Source organism: Lynx canadensis, chromosome D3 (genome assembly GCF_007474595.2).
Source record: "Lynx canadensis isolate LIC74 chromosome D3, mLynCan4.pri.v2, whole genome shotgun sequence".
Taxonomy (NCBI): domain Eukaryota; kingdom Metazoa; phylum Chordata; class Mammalia; order Carnivora; family Felidae; genus Lynx; species Lynx canadensis.
Genome location: NC_044314.2, coordinates 24,099,790 through 24,113,172, shown reverse-complemented (window position 1 = coordinate 24,113,172; position 13,383 = coordinate 24,099,790). Strand labels below are relative to the sequence as shown.

Here is a 13,383-nt window from a genome sequence, read left to right as displayed (position 1 = left end):
GAAGGTATTATTCTCTTGTTTTCTGATTTGTTTTCCTTTTGATATACCATTTGGTCTTGGGTTTTACCACATTGGGCATGGGTGTGTTTTTCTTTGTATTTATTCCCCCTGGGACTATGAGCTCTTTATCTTGATGCTGCCCTCTCTTGTGGTCTCTTTTGGCAGTATCTCTGTGATTTGGCTGCCTTCTCTCTCTCTTCTTGTGGGACTCCAGTTGTGTGATTGTCAGACCTTTTCACCATATCTCTTATATCTACTACATTAGTTTATACACCATCCTGTCTGCATACTGTGTTTTAATCTGGTGATTTTCTTTGACTTTATCTTCCAGTTGGCATATTCTTTTTTTAGCTATGCTAATCTGTTGTTAGATTCTTAATTTTATTGTATTTTTCCTTTGTAGAATTTCTATTTGATTATTTTTCTAATTATTTAGTGACACAGACGTACAAAGATGTATTATAGAAATAGTCAATTCATAAATAAATTCTGCTTTCTTGCCCTCACGTTTCATAAAACAATTCTTTTTACCCTCTTCAAACGCATCTTCACTGTCAGTGTTTGTCTTTATGAGGGCCATTGTTCTCAGTCATCTGACAGCTGTCGGGAACAAATTTTTACTTTCATCCAAATTGTTTAAGATTTAGTTCTTTTGAATTCTTTAACACTGCCACACGGTTATATTCCCAGTTACAAGTATCTGCTCATATGATCCAAAGGGTCAAATTCTTGAGTGTTAAATCTGAGGATCCACTATACTTCAAAGAATAATCATTACACCATTGGTATAACGGTATAATACACATTTTTAGATCTAGAGAAAAGAAGACAATAGCGTTGTCTAAACGCTTCTTATTCTGCCCAGTGTTCAGGTGCCATGTCAGTTTGTCCATCCTACTGTGTGGAGATAGTTTAGTTTTCTATAAATCTCCTTTTCTTTAATCCAAGTAGCTGATTAAACATGATCTACTTTAGTCATACCTCAAGTATTCCAAGATAGATTATCGTTGTTTGTTTTGTTTTGTTTTTTTGCCAAGGAGGAGTGGGGCAGGTAAGATTTGGCACAGGGAAATGATATTTAAAGGATTTACAAATTTACTTTCAGGTGCTCTTCAATTTCATGGGCATCTAATTCTCTCTTAGAAATAGTGAATATTCGAGGGGCGCCTGGGTGGCGCAGTCGGTTAAGCGTCCGACTCCAGCCAGGTCACGATCTCGCGGTCCGTGAGTTCGAGCCCCGCGTCGGGCTCTGGGCTGATGGCTCAGAGCCTGGAGCCTGTTTCCGATTCTGTGTCTCCCTCTCTCTCTGCCCCTCCCCCGTTCATGCTCTGTCTCTCTCTGTCCCAAAAATAAATAAACGTTGAAAAAAAAAATTAAAAAAAAAAAAAGAAATAGTGAATATTCAGGGTGCCTGGGTGGCCCAGTCAGTTGAGCGTCTGATGTTGGCTCAGGTCATGATCTCACGGTTTGTGGGTTTGAGCCCTGCGTTAGAGTGCTGACAGCTCAGAGCCTGGAGCCTGCTTCAGATTCTGTGTCTCCCTTTCACTCCCTGCCCCTTCTCCTCCCCACCCCCTCAAAAATAAACAAACATTTAAAAAAATTTTTTAAAGAAATATTGAATATGCTAGTAACATTATATACCATTGTTGAGCATAGTACTAGAAGTGACACAACAAATTTGGAGATTTATTTTTCTTCAACAAGGCAACATGCCATATTTTTCTGGGGTAATAGTGTGGGTATACCATACACCTTTGTGTGAACTGCATAATTCGGGCATTACAGCAGAATGGAAAGACCATGGGCTTTAGAGTTATAAAAAAAAAAAAAGTCTGGATTCAAATGTAACTGCTGCAGTTGTGATGCGTGACTTTTTACAAAGTACTTGGACATCTAAGCCATAGTTCTATGAGATTTTTTTTTTTATATATCAGTGAGATGGAGATGATAATCCCAGAAGGTTTCTTACACGGGCTATACTGAATTAACTCATAGAAAGCACCTGGAACAGAGCCAAAAAACAGCAGATGGACAGTCAGTGGTCACAATTTAATTTTTGATGTGCTCCACTTCATTCACAGGTGTTTACAGCAATCTTTATTATTCAGGATAGCATTTGTTGGCCCATCTACATTTTAAAAGGGAAAAGAAGTGTCAGGATTTTTAGTTTATTAATGGGCAGTTTTCAACTTTATTTGAATGTGTGTGATGCATAAAACCTCATTCTAGGGGCGCCTGGGTGGCTCAGTCGGTTGAGTGTCTGACTCTTGATTTTGTCTCAGGTCATGATCCCAGAGTCATGGGATCAAACCCCAATGTCAAGCCTGCTTCAGATTCCCTCTCTCCCTCTGCCGTCTCCCCTACTTGTGGTCTTTCTCTCTCTGCCTCTAACATTAAAAAAAAAAAAAAAACACATCATTCTAATAAGAATTTTTTAAATATTTATTTATTTATTTATTTATTTATTTATTTATTTATTTATTTTGAGAGAGAGAGAGAGAGAGAGAGAGCAAGCAGGAGGAGGGGCAGAGAGAAAGGGAAAGAGACAATCCCAAGCAACCTCTGCACTGTCATCACAGACCCCTATGCGGGGCGCGATCCCGTGAACTATGAGATCATGACCTGAACCAAAATCAAGAGTCAGACGCTTAACCAGCTGAGCCACCCAGGCACCCATCTAATAAGAATTTTAGTGGAAGTATTTTGTTATATAATAAATTATGTCTGTTCACAAAGAATATATTGGTCTGTTTTAGTACAGGATTTAACTTTGTTTTGATTCGTTGTTTTGATTCACCTCAATATTTTAGTCCGAATGAAGTTACAAATTAAAGTTGTTTTATTTCTTAACAGGGAAGGTGTTTGTTTGCCAGTGGCAGTCCATTTGAGCCAGTGAAACTCAATGACGGGCAAGTATTTACACCAGGCCAAGGAAACAATGTATATATTTTTCCAGGTAAATGCCACCGTTATTTATGTTAAAGATCAATAGTTAATTACATTAACTAGTTCTCCAAATTCCTTAGAATTTAAGAATAAAATGAACAATAGTGTTTACAGAATTTTGGTATGTTTGTACAGGTAAACTCAAGGAATTCAGCAAATCCAACTTGCTTTATTTACCCTATAAATGTATTCATATTGTTCATTAAATTTGTTTTTATTGCAGAAATAATGTACTACATGGTATATAAAAATGCAGAAGGAACAGAATGTTTTAAAATTATTTAAGCCTCTTTGTCTCCCTTTGGTACCTCCTTTTTTTTTTTTTTTTTAAAGTTTTTATCTAAATTGCACTTAACATGCAGTGTAATATTAGTTTCAGGTGTGCAATATAGTGATTGAACACTTCCATACAACACCGGGTACCCATCATGACATGTGCCCTCCCTAATCCCCATCACCTATTTAACCCATCCCTCTACTCACCTCCCTTCTGGTAACCATCAGTTTGTTCTCTATGGTTAAGAGTCTGTTTCTTGGTTTGCCTCTCTCTCTCTTTTTTCCCCTTTGCTCATTTGTTTTGTTTCTTGAATTCCACAAATGAGTGAAATCATATGGTGTTTGTCTTTCTCTAACTGACTTATTTTGCTTAGCATAATTCTAGTTCCATCCATGTTGTTGGCAAATGGCAAGATTTCATTTCTTTTTTATGGCTGAGTAATATTCCAGTGTGTGTGTGTGTGTGTGTGTGTGTGTGTGTGTGTGTGTATCACATCATCTTTATCCATTCATCAGTCAATAGGCAACTTATGGAATAGGAGAAGATATTTGCAAATGACATATCTGATAAAGGGTTAGAATCCAAAATATGTAAAGAATGTATAAAAACCCAACACCCAAAAAACAACCCAATTTAAAAATGGACATGAATAGATACTTTTCAAAAGAAGATGGCCAATGTATACATGAAAAGATGCTCAACATCACTGATCATCAGGAAAAGACAAGTCAAAACCACAATGAGATATCACCTCACACCTGTCAGAATGGCTGAAATCAACAACACAAGAAACAATAGATGTTGGTGAGAATATGGAGAAAAGGGAACCCCATTGCACTACTGGTAGGAATGCAAACTGGTAGAGCCACTCTGGAAAGCACTGTGGAGGTTCCTCAAAAAGTAGAAAATAAAACTACCCTACAGTCCAGCAGTTGTACTACTAGTATTTACCCAAAGAATGCAAAAATACTAATTCAAAGGGATTCGTGCACCCCGGTGTTTATAACAGCATTATCAACAACAGCCAAATTATGGAAAGAGCCCATGTGTTCTCTTGGTGCCTCGTTATCATACTTCTCAGCTATAACCGCTGTCAGTGGTTTGCTTTGAGTTTTTCTGATGGTTACCATCATCACTGATACACTTCTCTTCCCTTATCTTGATTCCAGCTATAGACAGTATGTATGAACTTCCCAACTGTAAAATATAGTAGTGTCCACATACCTCCTAATACCTTGCTGCTTCTCTATACCTCTGAATTTGTATTACTATTTTTAGTTTTTAGAGTAGTTACCTTTATTTTTATAGAACATATTTAAAGACCTTTTGATAACAACTTAAGACTTTTTTTTTTTTAATTTTTTAATGTTTATCTTAGAGAGAGGCAGGAGTGTGGGTGGGAAAGGGGCAGAGAGAGAAGGAGACAGAGAATCTGAAGCAGGCTCCAGGCTCTGAGCTGTCAGCACAGAGCCTGACGTGGGGCTTGAACTCAAGAATCACTAGATCATGACCTGAGTCAAAGTTGGACATTTAACTTTGACTGAGCCACCCAGCCACCCCAAGACCGTTTTTATTAGTTTGCCACAGTTGAAAAATCTGGTACTTAGCTTTCTTATCTGTTCTTATTCCATCTCTCAATTTTGGTCAGTTAGTATTTCTACACTGTAGAGAGGGTTTTTGGACGTTTACATTGTGTTCTGTTGTTTTCTGTGCTTTGTCTATGGATTGATTCTAAAATTACATGATTATAGATCATTTATGTCTAAACAAGTATGATTTGAATACATAATTCTATATTACAAAATGTTTGAAACTCAAAAGTCTTTCAGGTGTCAAGTATAGTGAATCTTTCTTTAATTTCCTGTTAGCTTTCTTCGTTTCTCCTAGATCCTACTCCACAGTTGACTACTTCTTGTGCCCCATGTTATTGTCCTCTCTCATACGCATGTGTCCTATTTCTGTCTTGGTCTCACTTTTTGGAATGCATTTTTGAGTGTTTTTATTGAGCATGGATGAAATGTTCCCGAGTTTTTACATATCTTAAAATGTCTTTATTTTGTCTTCTCACTTGATAGTTTGGTTGGGTAGAGATTTGTAGACTGAAAGTCCATTCTCTCAGATCTTTGAAAATATTTCTCCTTTTAGTGGCCAGTGTTGCTGTTGAGAAATTTGATGTCATTAAGATTCTCATTTCTTCATGCAATACTAGCTTTTTCTTCCTAAAAATATTTAAAATTTTCTCTTTGGATTTCTGAAAGCTTACCAGGATGCATCCAGGTTTAGGCTTAATTTCCATTTATTATGCATGTATGTGTGTGGGCCAGTTCACTATATCTTTTCCAAAGAATTTTTTGTAACTTTTTGTTTCTTTCTCATTTTTCCCTTCCATTGTTGCTGTTTTCCTCTTACAGAACTTATGTTAGACCGGGGTCAAATCCCTCTATTGTTCTTGAGTTGTAAATTTTATTTCACATATTCACCTCTGCCTTTTTTATTCTGTAATGTGGGGGATTTCTGTGGCATTCATTCATTCATCTGTTTTTAGCACTTTTAGTGTATGTTTCAAGTCTTTTTTTGTGGGGCATCTGGCTGGCTCAGTCAGTAGAGCATGCACCTCTTGGTCTCAGGGTCGTGAGTCCAAGCCCCACATGGGGTGTGGAGCCTGCTTAAGATAAAATAACACGATAACAATATAAAATAAATATTATATATAACCAAATATATAACAAAATAAAAATAACCAAAAAACCCCAAAATCTTTTTTATTATAAGAATTTTCAAACATACACAAAAGCAGAGGGAAGAACAAAGTTCCATGCTCCAGTCTCCCACACCTCAGCAGTTATCAACAGGTAACCATATATTCCCACCCGTGCGTTCCTCACTGGGTTATTTTAAAGCAAATCAGAGATGTTATATAATTTTGTTCATAACTACTTCAGTATATATCTCTGAAAAAGTAATTTTTTAATTTAAATATCACCATAGTACTAGTATCATAACCACATGAAATTAACAGTGTTTAATAGCAAATGTCATCAGTTTAGTAGGTTCAAATATCTTTTTTATTCCCAATACCTTTTTCTTGTCCTAAAATCACTCTTTTTTTTAATATCCACTTTTATTTTTTTTTAAAGGTTGCAGTATCCCTTCAAATGTCTCCTAAGGGCTAAGATTCTTTTAAATATTTCTTCTTTTGTGCTGTTCATTTTCTATAAATTCCTGGTGATCCTTAGTTCATTCATTTTAATGAGAGACTATGTTTAGTAAAATAGGGATTTGATCTGAATTTCCCTTGTACGTGTGTCTTTCTCCTTGTGGGCCTCTCCCTGAAGAGCTGAGAGCAGGCTCTAAGATTTCATGACAGGTAGGTTTTTAGTGTACATGGGCTGGCATCAAGCAAGCATGTTACAACTGTTGTCAAAGACTTTTAGCCTGTGAATATCCCAGCGCTTTTCCTCCTTTTCCTTCCATGTGGCAGTTTTATGTCTAGAGGTCTACCCTGCTTATCTCTGGAGACCTAGTATCTGTAGTAGAAACTCTCCCATCACCAGTGATCTCTTTCTCGAACTTGATAATATTCAAAATCAATCTGTTCTATCCAACAATGTTTCTGTGGCATAAAAGCATAAGAACATGGAAAAGAATACCTTTCTGTTCATTTTAACAAAGTCATTTTCTGTATCTTATTTAACTAGTAAGGAATTTGGCAATTGATTATTTTATACAGCACTACAAAGTCCTAACTTTATTAATAACCATTATTGGCACTATAAATATAGATGTAAAAATAAATTGGTAGTGGTGGTAAAAACGGGCTTTAAAACAAGAAGACGGGAGCCTGGGTGGCTTAGTTGGTTAAGCGTCCGACTTTGGCTCAGGTCACGATCTCAAGGTTTGTGAGTTCGAGCCCCATGTTGGGCTCTGTGCAGACCACTCAGCCTGGAACCTGCTTTGGATTCTCTGTCTCCCTGTCTCTCTGCCCTTCCCATGCTCATGCTCTATCTCTGTCTCTAAATAATAAACAAACATTAAAAAAAAAAAAACAAAACTTGAAATGGTGAGGACGGATGAGAAATAAAATGATTTAAAAAAAAAAAAGAAGACGAAAGTCTGTTTATAAAGCAAGTAAACATGTAAGGCTCCAATAATATTTGAATTACCTAGTCCAGTAATTATAACTGGATGAAATAACAACAAAAATAAAACCTGAAAATAGTCAAAAGGCTAACAAAATGTTGACTGTAATGTGAGGGATTTCTGTGGCATTCATTCATTCAAAAGTTTTTTTTTGTTTGTTTTTGTTTTTTTGTGGGGCACCTGGCTAGCTCAGTCAGTAGAACATGCAACTCTTGATCTCAGGGGAATTCTGAGTCAAGATTAGGGAGAGAACTAGAGCTCAGAAAACCAGCATGTGAAGGAGTCTTACGCCGGAAGCACTCTCTGATCAGCAAGAAGGGGCTGAGCAGTAAAGCAGTACTTTCCACAAAGGGAAGACCAGCGTTTGCATCCGGCACCTGCCAAGGAAGGGATTCTAGTGAACCACTAGTGGGCCAAAACCCTAAAGCTGTACCTTGGAATAGGGGTATATTTGCACTATCACATGGATGATCTAGAAAACCTCAGGCCTTTATTCTGGCCTACCGGCATCCACACGTGCCTGGCAGAAGCAAACAGAAATCTTCTGTGGAACAAGATAACACCACCCTAGTCTTCAAGTTCCTTTGACAAATTTTGAAATACACTCCCAGTTAAAAATTCATGTAAAGAGATAAGACAGCACAAGGCAAAAGGAGCAGAAACAACAGGAAAACTCTGGAATTCTAGATATCAAACAGGTGCTCTGAAGCAAATATGCTTAGTATTAGTTTATGGAGATAAAACCAAATTCGAAAAATTCAGCCAAGTAACACTAAATTCTAGCATTGAAAAATAAATTTTAAGAACTCAGTGAATGGGGCTTATAGCAGATTAGAGCAAAGAGAATTAAATGATAAGATAGGCCAGAAGAAATGATCCAGAGACCAAACAAAGAGGAAAATATAGAAAAACAGATGCATATCTTTAATTGATGTGGTTTATTGAAGCCCTAGAAGATGGGCATGAGAATGAATCAGAGGCAATATTGGTAGGCTTCATGGCTGAGAATTTCTTAGAACCTGACGAATGATGTCAATACACATATTCAGGATGCTCCGTGAAACCCATGTGGGATAAATAAAAAGAAGGCCACATCCGGGAACATCATTGTGAGGCTTTAGCAGACAACAACAAAGTGAAGACTGAATGCAGCCAGAGGAAAAAGATTTACTTGAAAGGAGCAACAATAATACATAGCTTGTCGGTTAAGTAGAGTTAAACTGTTATGAGGGACTTGCCTCGTGTCAGGAGGGTAAATTAGAGATTGACGTAGAATTTTCATACGGGTGCATGTTATAAATTTTAGGATAATCACTAGAAGACTAGAAAAACTTCCCAGCTATGGTGAGACAACCTTTGAGGAGGAAATGAAATGATTTTTAAAAATCTGAGGGGAGCCTAGGTGGCTTAGTCAGTTAAGCGTCCAACTTTGGCTCAGGTCATGATCTCGCAGTTCATGAGTTTGAGCTCCGCGTGGGGCTCTGTGCTGACAGCTCAGAGCCTGGAGCCTGCTTCGGATTCTGAGTCTCCCTCTCTCTCTGTTCCTCCCCCGCTTGCACTCTCCCTCTCTAAATAAAATATTTTTAAAAAATTTTTTTAAAAATCTGAAAGTCCAGAATAAAGAGGAAAAAAAGGAATGTGGAATCAAAAAGAAAAATATAAGAAGACTATAGATCTTGCCCCAGATATTTAAGTAACAGCATTAACTGTAGATAGAACAAATGCTCTACTTTCTAAAATATATATATTATCTAGAGGCTGGATTAAATAAGGAAGCTATTAACCACCTGATTTTCTTCTCATCCTTGGGTAATTAGATAACTGTGCTTCCCCACTCTGGTGAAGACTGTTGGGATACCTTTTGAATAGTATAAAACTGAGAATTTCTAGACTGGAAGACGCCAGACACAGTTGAGGACAGAGGTGCCAGAAAGTAGGGTGATTAAAAGCCGAGCCACTGCAGTGATTCTCGGAGTGGGCAAACCCCATCCTTGCCTCAGAGCTACCATCATTCTAGTGCCTAACGCTCATATGAGAAACACTCAAAGATTACTAATCAGCTGAGGAAAATCTCTTATATGAGCAATGTATTTCATAAAAGAGACCAAATAAACAAGAAAAAAAAAAAGCCTTTTAGAAAGAAGCAGGGATTAGGTGGGGAGAAGGAAAGTTAAAAAACTATCAATGGAGACAAAAATATTATGTTCCAGAAACAAGACAGAATTTTATTTTTTTTGATTAGAAACAAAAATGAGTGCTTGAAAATGAAAAGTTTGATAGCAGAAGGATTATAAGAAAAAGCTAAGGGGGCTCCTGGGTGGCTCAGTTGGTTAAGCGTTTGACTCTTGATTTCGGCTCAGGTCATGATCTTACAGTTCATGAGTTCAAGCCTCATTTTGGGCTCTGTGCTGATAGGACAGAACCAGCTCAGGATTCTGGGTCTCTGTCTCTCTCTGCCTCTCTCCCACTTGCTCTCAAAAATAAATAAACATTAAAAAAAAGAAAGAAAGAAAAAGCTGAGGAAGTCACTTAGAAATAGAGCAAAGAACAAGGGGTGGAAAATAAAAGAAGATAATTAGCAGACTAGTCCCAGAAGTACAATATCAGAAAATAGAAATTTTAGAAAGACAACAGATAAATGGAGGGAAGAAAATTATGAAAAACTTCATGAACAGTTCCCCAAACTGAAAGATCCAAGTTTCTAGATAGGAAGGCCCTCCCACTGAGTGCCAAACGTGGTGTGTGAAAGTCATGAACCTCAAGGCACATCGCTGGGAAATTACAGAGCATTTGGTATGAAAAAAGATCCTCATACTTCCTGAGATGCAGCTAAAAGATAATTACTGAAAAGGATCAAGAATCAAATTGGCACTGATTTCTCAATCAGCTCAATCTAGCTGGCCGCTAGAAGGTGTTGGAATAATGCTTACAATTCTGATAGGAAATTATTTCCAAACTAGAATTGTAAACCCAAAGAAGCTATCAAATAAGTAGAAAGTAGTAGAAAAAAGGAGGGGAGAGGAGAGGGAGCATCTTCAGAAAACTACAGGAGAATGTATTCTACCAAAAAGAGAAGTAACAAACAACTAGGAAGAAGTGGGATTTAGGAAGTGAACTCAGAAGCAAAGGGAGTCCCCATGAAAATCGGGGTTTTTCCAGGATGCCAACTCTGTCTGGGATGCATAGCAGCCATACCAGATGGGAGCTTCAGCACAGGTTTCTTCTAGAGGATGAAAGAAGAGACTATGTCCGGGAGCTGAAACACTTCATGATTTAGGCAGTTGAATGAGTGTTTCAGGATGAAGTGATTTTAAGTACAGAAAATCTAAAACAAGGAGAACAGCCGGACAGTAACTTCAGGGAAAACAAAAGGTTATGCAGGAGAGGAGAAATAATCATGACAGGGTGTTAATAATGGCTCAGCTGCAAGTAACACTTATGAAGTCCTAATAACATAAACAATATTGGTTCAGCCAAAGTTGTGCCCTAACCATGTGGGAAGAAGGGAGGAGGCTGGAAATGTGAAGGAAAGCCAACACACTTATTTCCTGCAGGAAGGAATCAGTGATCTCTAAAACTCAGAAGTCAGTCAGGAGAAATTCAAGCAAGCTGTTGAAGAGAGAGAGAGAGAAACATTAAAATAATCAACTAAAAGAATGGAAAGTAATTGCCTCTATAGAAGTCCATAGTAACGTCTAAGAAGTGGAAAGGTGTTTAGAGGTGGGCTGGGGATTGATGTTTCTTGTAACAAGTGTTGATGAATTGTATGCGTTGTAATTTTGCTAACTTAAATTGAGAAAAGCCATTTGCTATTTCTAAAATTGTTCTGGTAAATAAGAATTGTAACAGTTAACAAAGATCACTTGATTTTTAACTCTCAGATTTCTGTTTTCTCTTGGCTGCTTTGTTTTGGGGGTCCGTCTGGGGGAAGTGGGTTACCATTAATTTGCTTTAAGTGTGGGAATTTATTTGGCTCCTTTCGTAATTTGAAAAGTGACCTTACTAAATAAACTATTTATAATGTTTTCTAGGTGTGGCTTTAGCTGTTATTCTCTGTAATACCCGGCATATTAGTGACCATGTTTTCCTAGAAGCTGCAAAGGTAAATGCTTTAAATAGTGTTTGGCAGTGCTCACCTCGGCAGCACACATACTAAATATTGTTTGGCTGTTTTATAAAGGATGAGTTATAAAGATGAATGGATCCTAATTAAAATCAGAGAGATAGAGAATGGGTCAAATCCGCCTTATGAATGGAAAGGAAGTTCTTCATCTGTTGATTTTGTGACTTGCCCATCTACGTTTGCATAAAATTCATTTTTATCATGATGTTTTAGATGTTTGATTGCAAGTTACGAATCCTTTCATACTTATGACATGTACTGTACCTGTATAGTACATGTATAGTATGTATATGTGTGTGTGTGTATGTGTAGTGAATATACATATATATGTAGTATATACATCTGAAGGTGATATACTATGGCACCTTCATTTTTTTAATGGACAAATACTGGTTTATTTGGAGTGTGCTGGCCTTTTGGAGCGCCAGACTGCAATATGAGTTTTGAAGAACTCGTGTTAATACAAATTTTAATGTCTGTTTTCATAGCAGCTGTTGTAATTATGCCAAACTTTGTATGTATTAAGAAGAATTTGTCAATAAGCCTTTAAATCTGGTTATTTATTGTTTAGTGGTGAACAGTTTTAATTTCTGCAGTGCTTTAAGCATATTCCTGATAAAAGTAAGGAGAATTATGATACCTGTATGATTTACTGCTCCCCAAACCCCTTTCCCATTTTATTAGATCCTTATTCTGTGTTATTTAAACTAAACAAAAGTAAAATGCTGTCTTTCTCTTCAGGCACTGGCAAATCAATTGACAGATAAAGAGCTAGCTCAAGGGAGACTTTACCCACCACTTGCTGATATTCAGGAAGTTTCTATTAACATTGCTATTAAGGTAAGTATTAATTTATACCTCCTCACATAAATTTTAATGGCGTATTCTTATGCAAGTAGCACAAGTTTACAGAGACAAGTTTGAAACATTTCAAGAGTACAAAGAAGAAATTTTAGGTGACCCATATTCTTTCTGCCAGGATGTAACCCACATTATTATTCTGGATTTGTTATCTTCTAGTCTTTCTTCTTCCCAAACACATGCATACATCTGCACACACATGCAGTCACCTGTAACTGTTTTTATAATTGGTTCTTCACTGCACTTTCTCCATTAAGTATATTGTAAACCTTTTCCCATGTAAATCAGTAGTAATTCTCCTATATGACTGTTAATAATGCTGCATGGTGTTCTCTTTGTTGGTATATCATAATTTGTTTAACCATTTCTGTATTTTTGGACTTTAAGCATTTCTCATTTTGTTAGAAATATTGTAATGAACATCCTTAGATAAATTTTTGCACACATTTGTGATTTGTGTAAGATAAATGTCTAATCATAAGAACAAAAAGTATTACTATGCTAAGGCTTCTGATATGAATTACCATCATATATCTTCAGGAAAAAAGTATCAGTTTACATTGTACATATTAGATATGAAATACATCTGTTTTCCCACACTTTTGCCAATACTTAGTGTTTTTTTAATCATAGATACTTAATAGGTGGAGAATTATATCTCGTTGTTTTTAAAAACCTTTTTTAACGTTTATTTATTTTTGAGAGAGGGAGGGAGGGAGGAAGAGGAAGAGAGAGAGGGAGACACAAAATCCGAAGCAGATTCCAGGCTCCAACCTGTCAGCACAGAGCCTGACACAGGGCTCGAACTCATGAACTGTGAGATCATAACCTGAGCCAAAGTCAGACGCTTAACCAACTCAGCCACCTAGTCACCTCGACTTTTGCTTGTTTTTATATTGTACTGGTTGTTTTCTTTCTAATACTAACTCATAAAGGCTCTGTATATATTAAGTGTCGTGATCCTCCTCTTGGCTGTGGTGCAGGTATTTTCCCGTTTGCCATTTATTTTAACTTGTGGAATGCCATATTTCAAAAG

At 37.0% G+C, this 13,383-nt stretch overlaps 1 protein-coding gene across 3 annotated transcripts in view; it reads left to right on the top strand.

Moving 5' to 3' along the window:
- Positions 1-13,383, top strand: part of ME2 (malic enzyme 2) — a 54,002-nt gene that overhangs the window by 36,296 nt on the left and 4,323 nt on the right. For all 3 annotated transcript variants that reach the window (XM_030335737.1, XM_030335738.1, XM_030335740.1), the window contains 3 exons: positions 2,854-2,956; positions 11,395-11,465; positions 12,228-12,326. In XM_030335737.1, the coding sequence (XP_030191597.1) occupies positions 2,854-2,956; positions 11,395-11,465; positions 12,228-12,326 (273 nt within the window). The remainder of the gene's footprint in view (positions 1-2,853; positions 2,957-11,394; positions 11,466-12,227; positions 12,327-13,383) is intronic.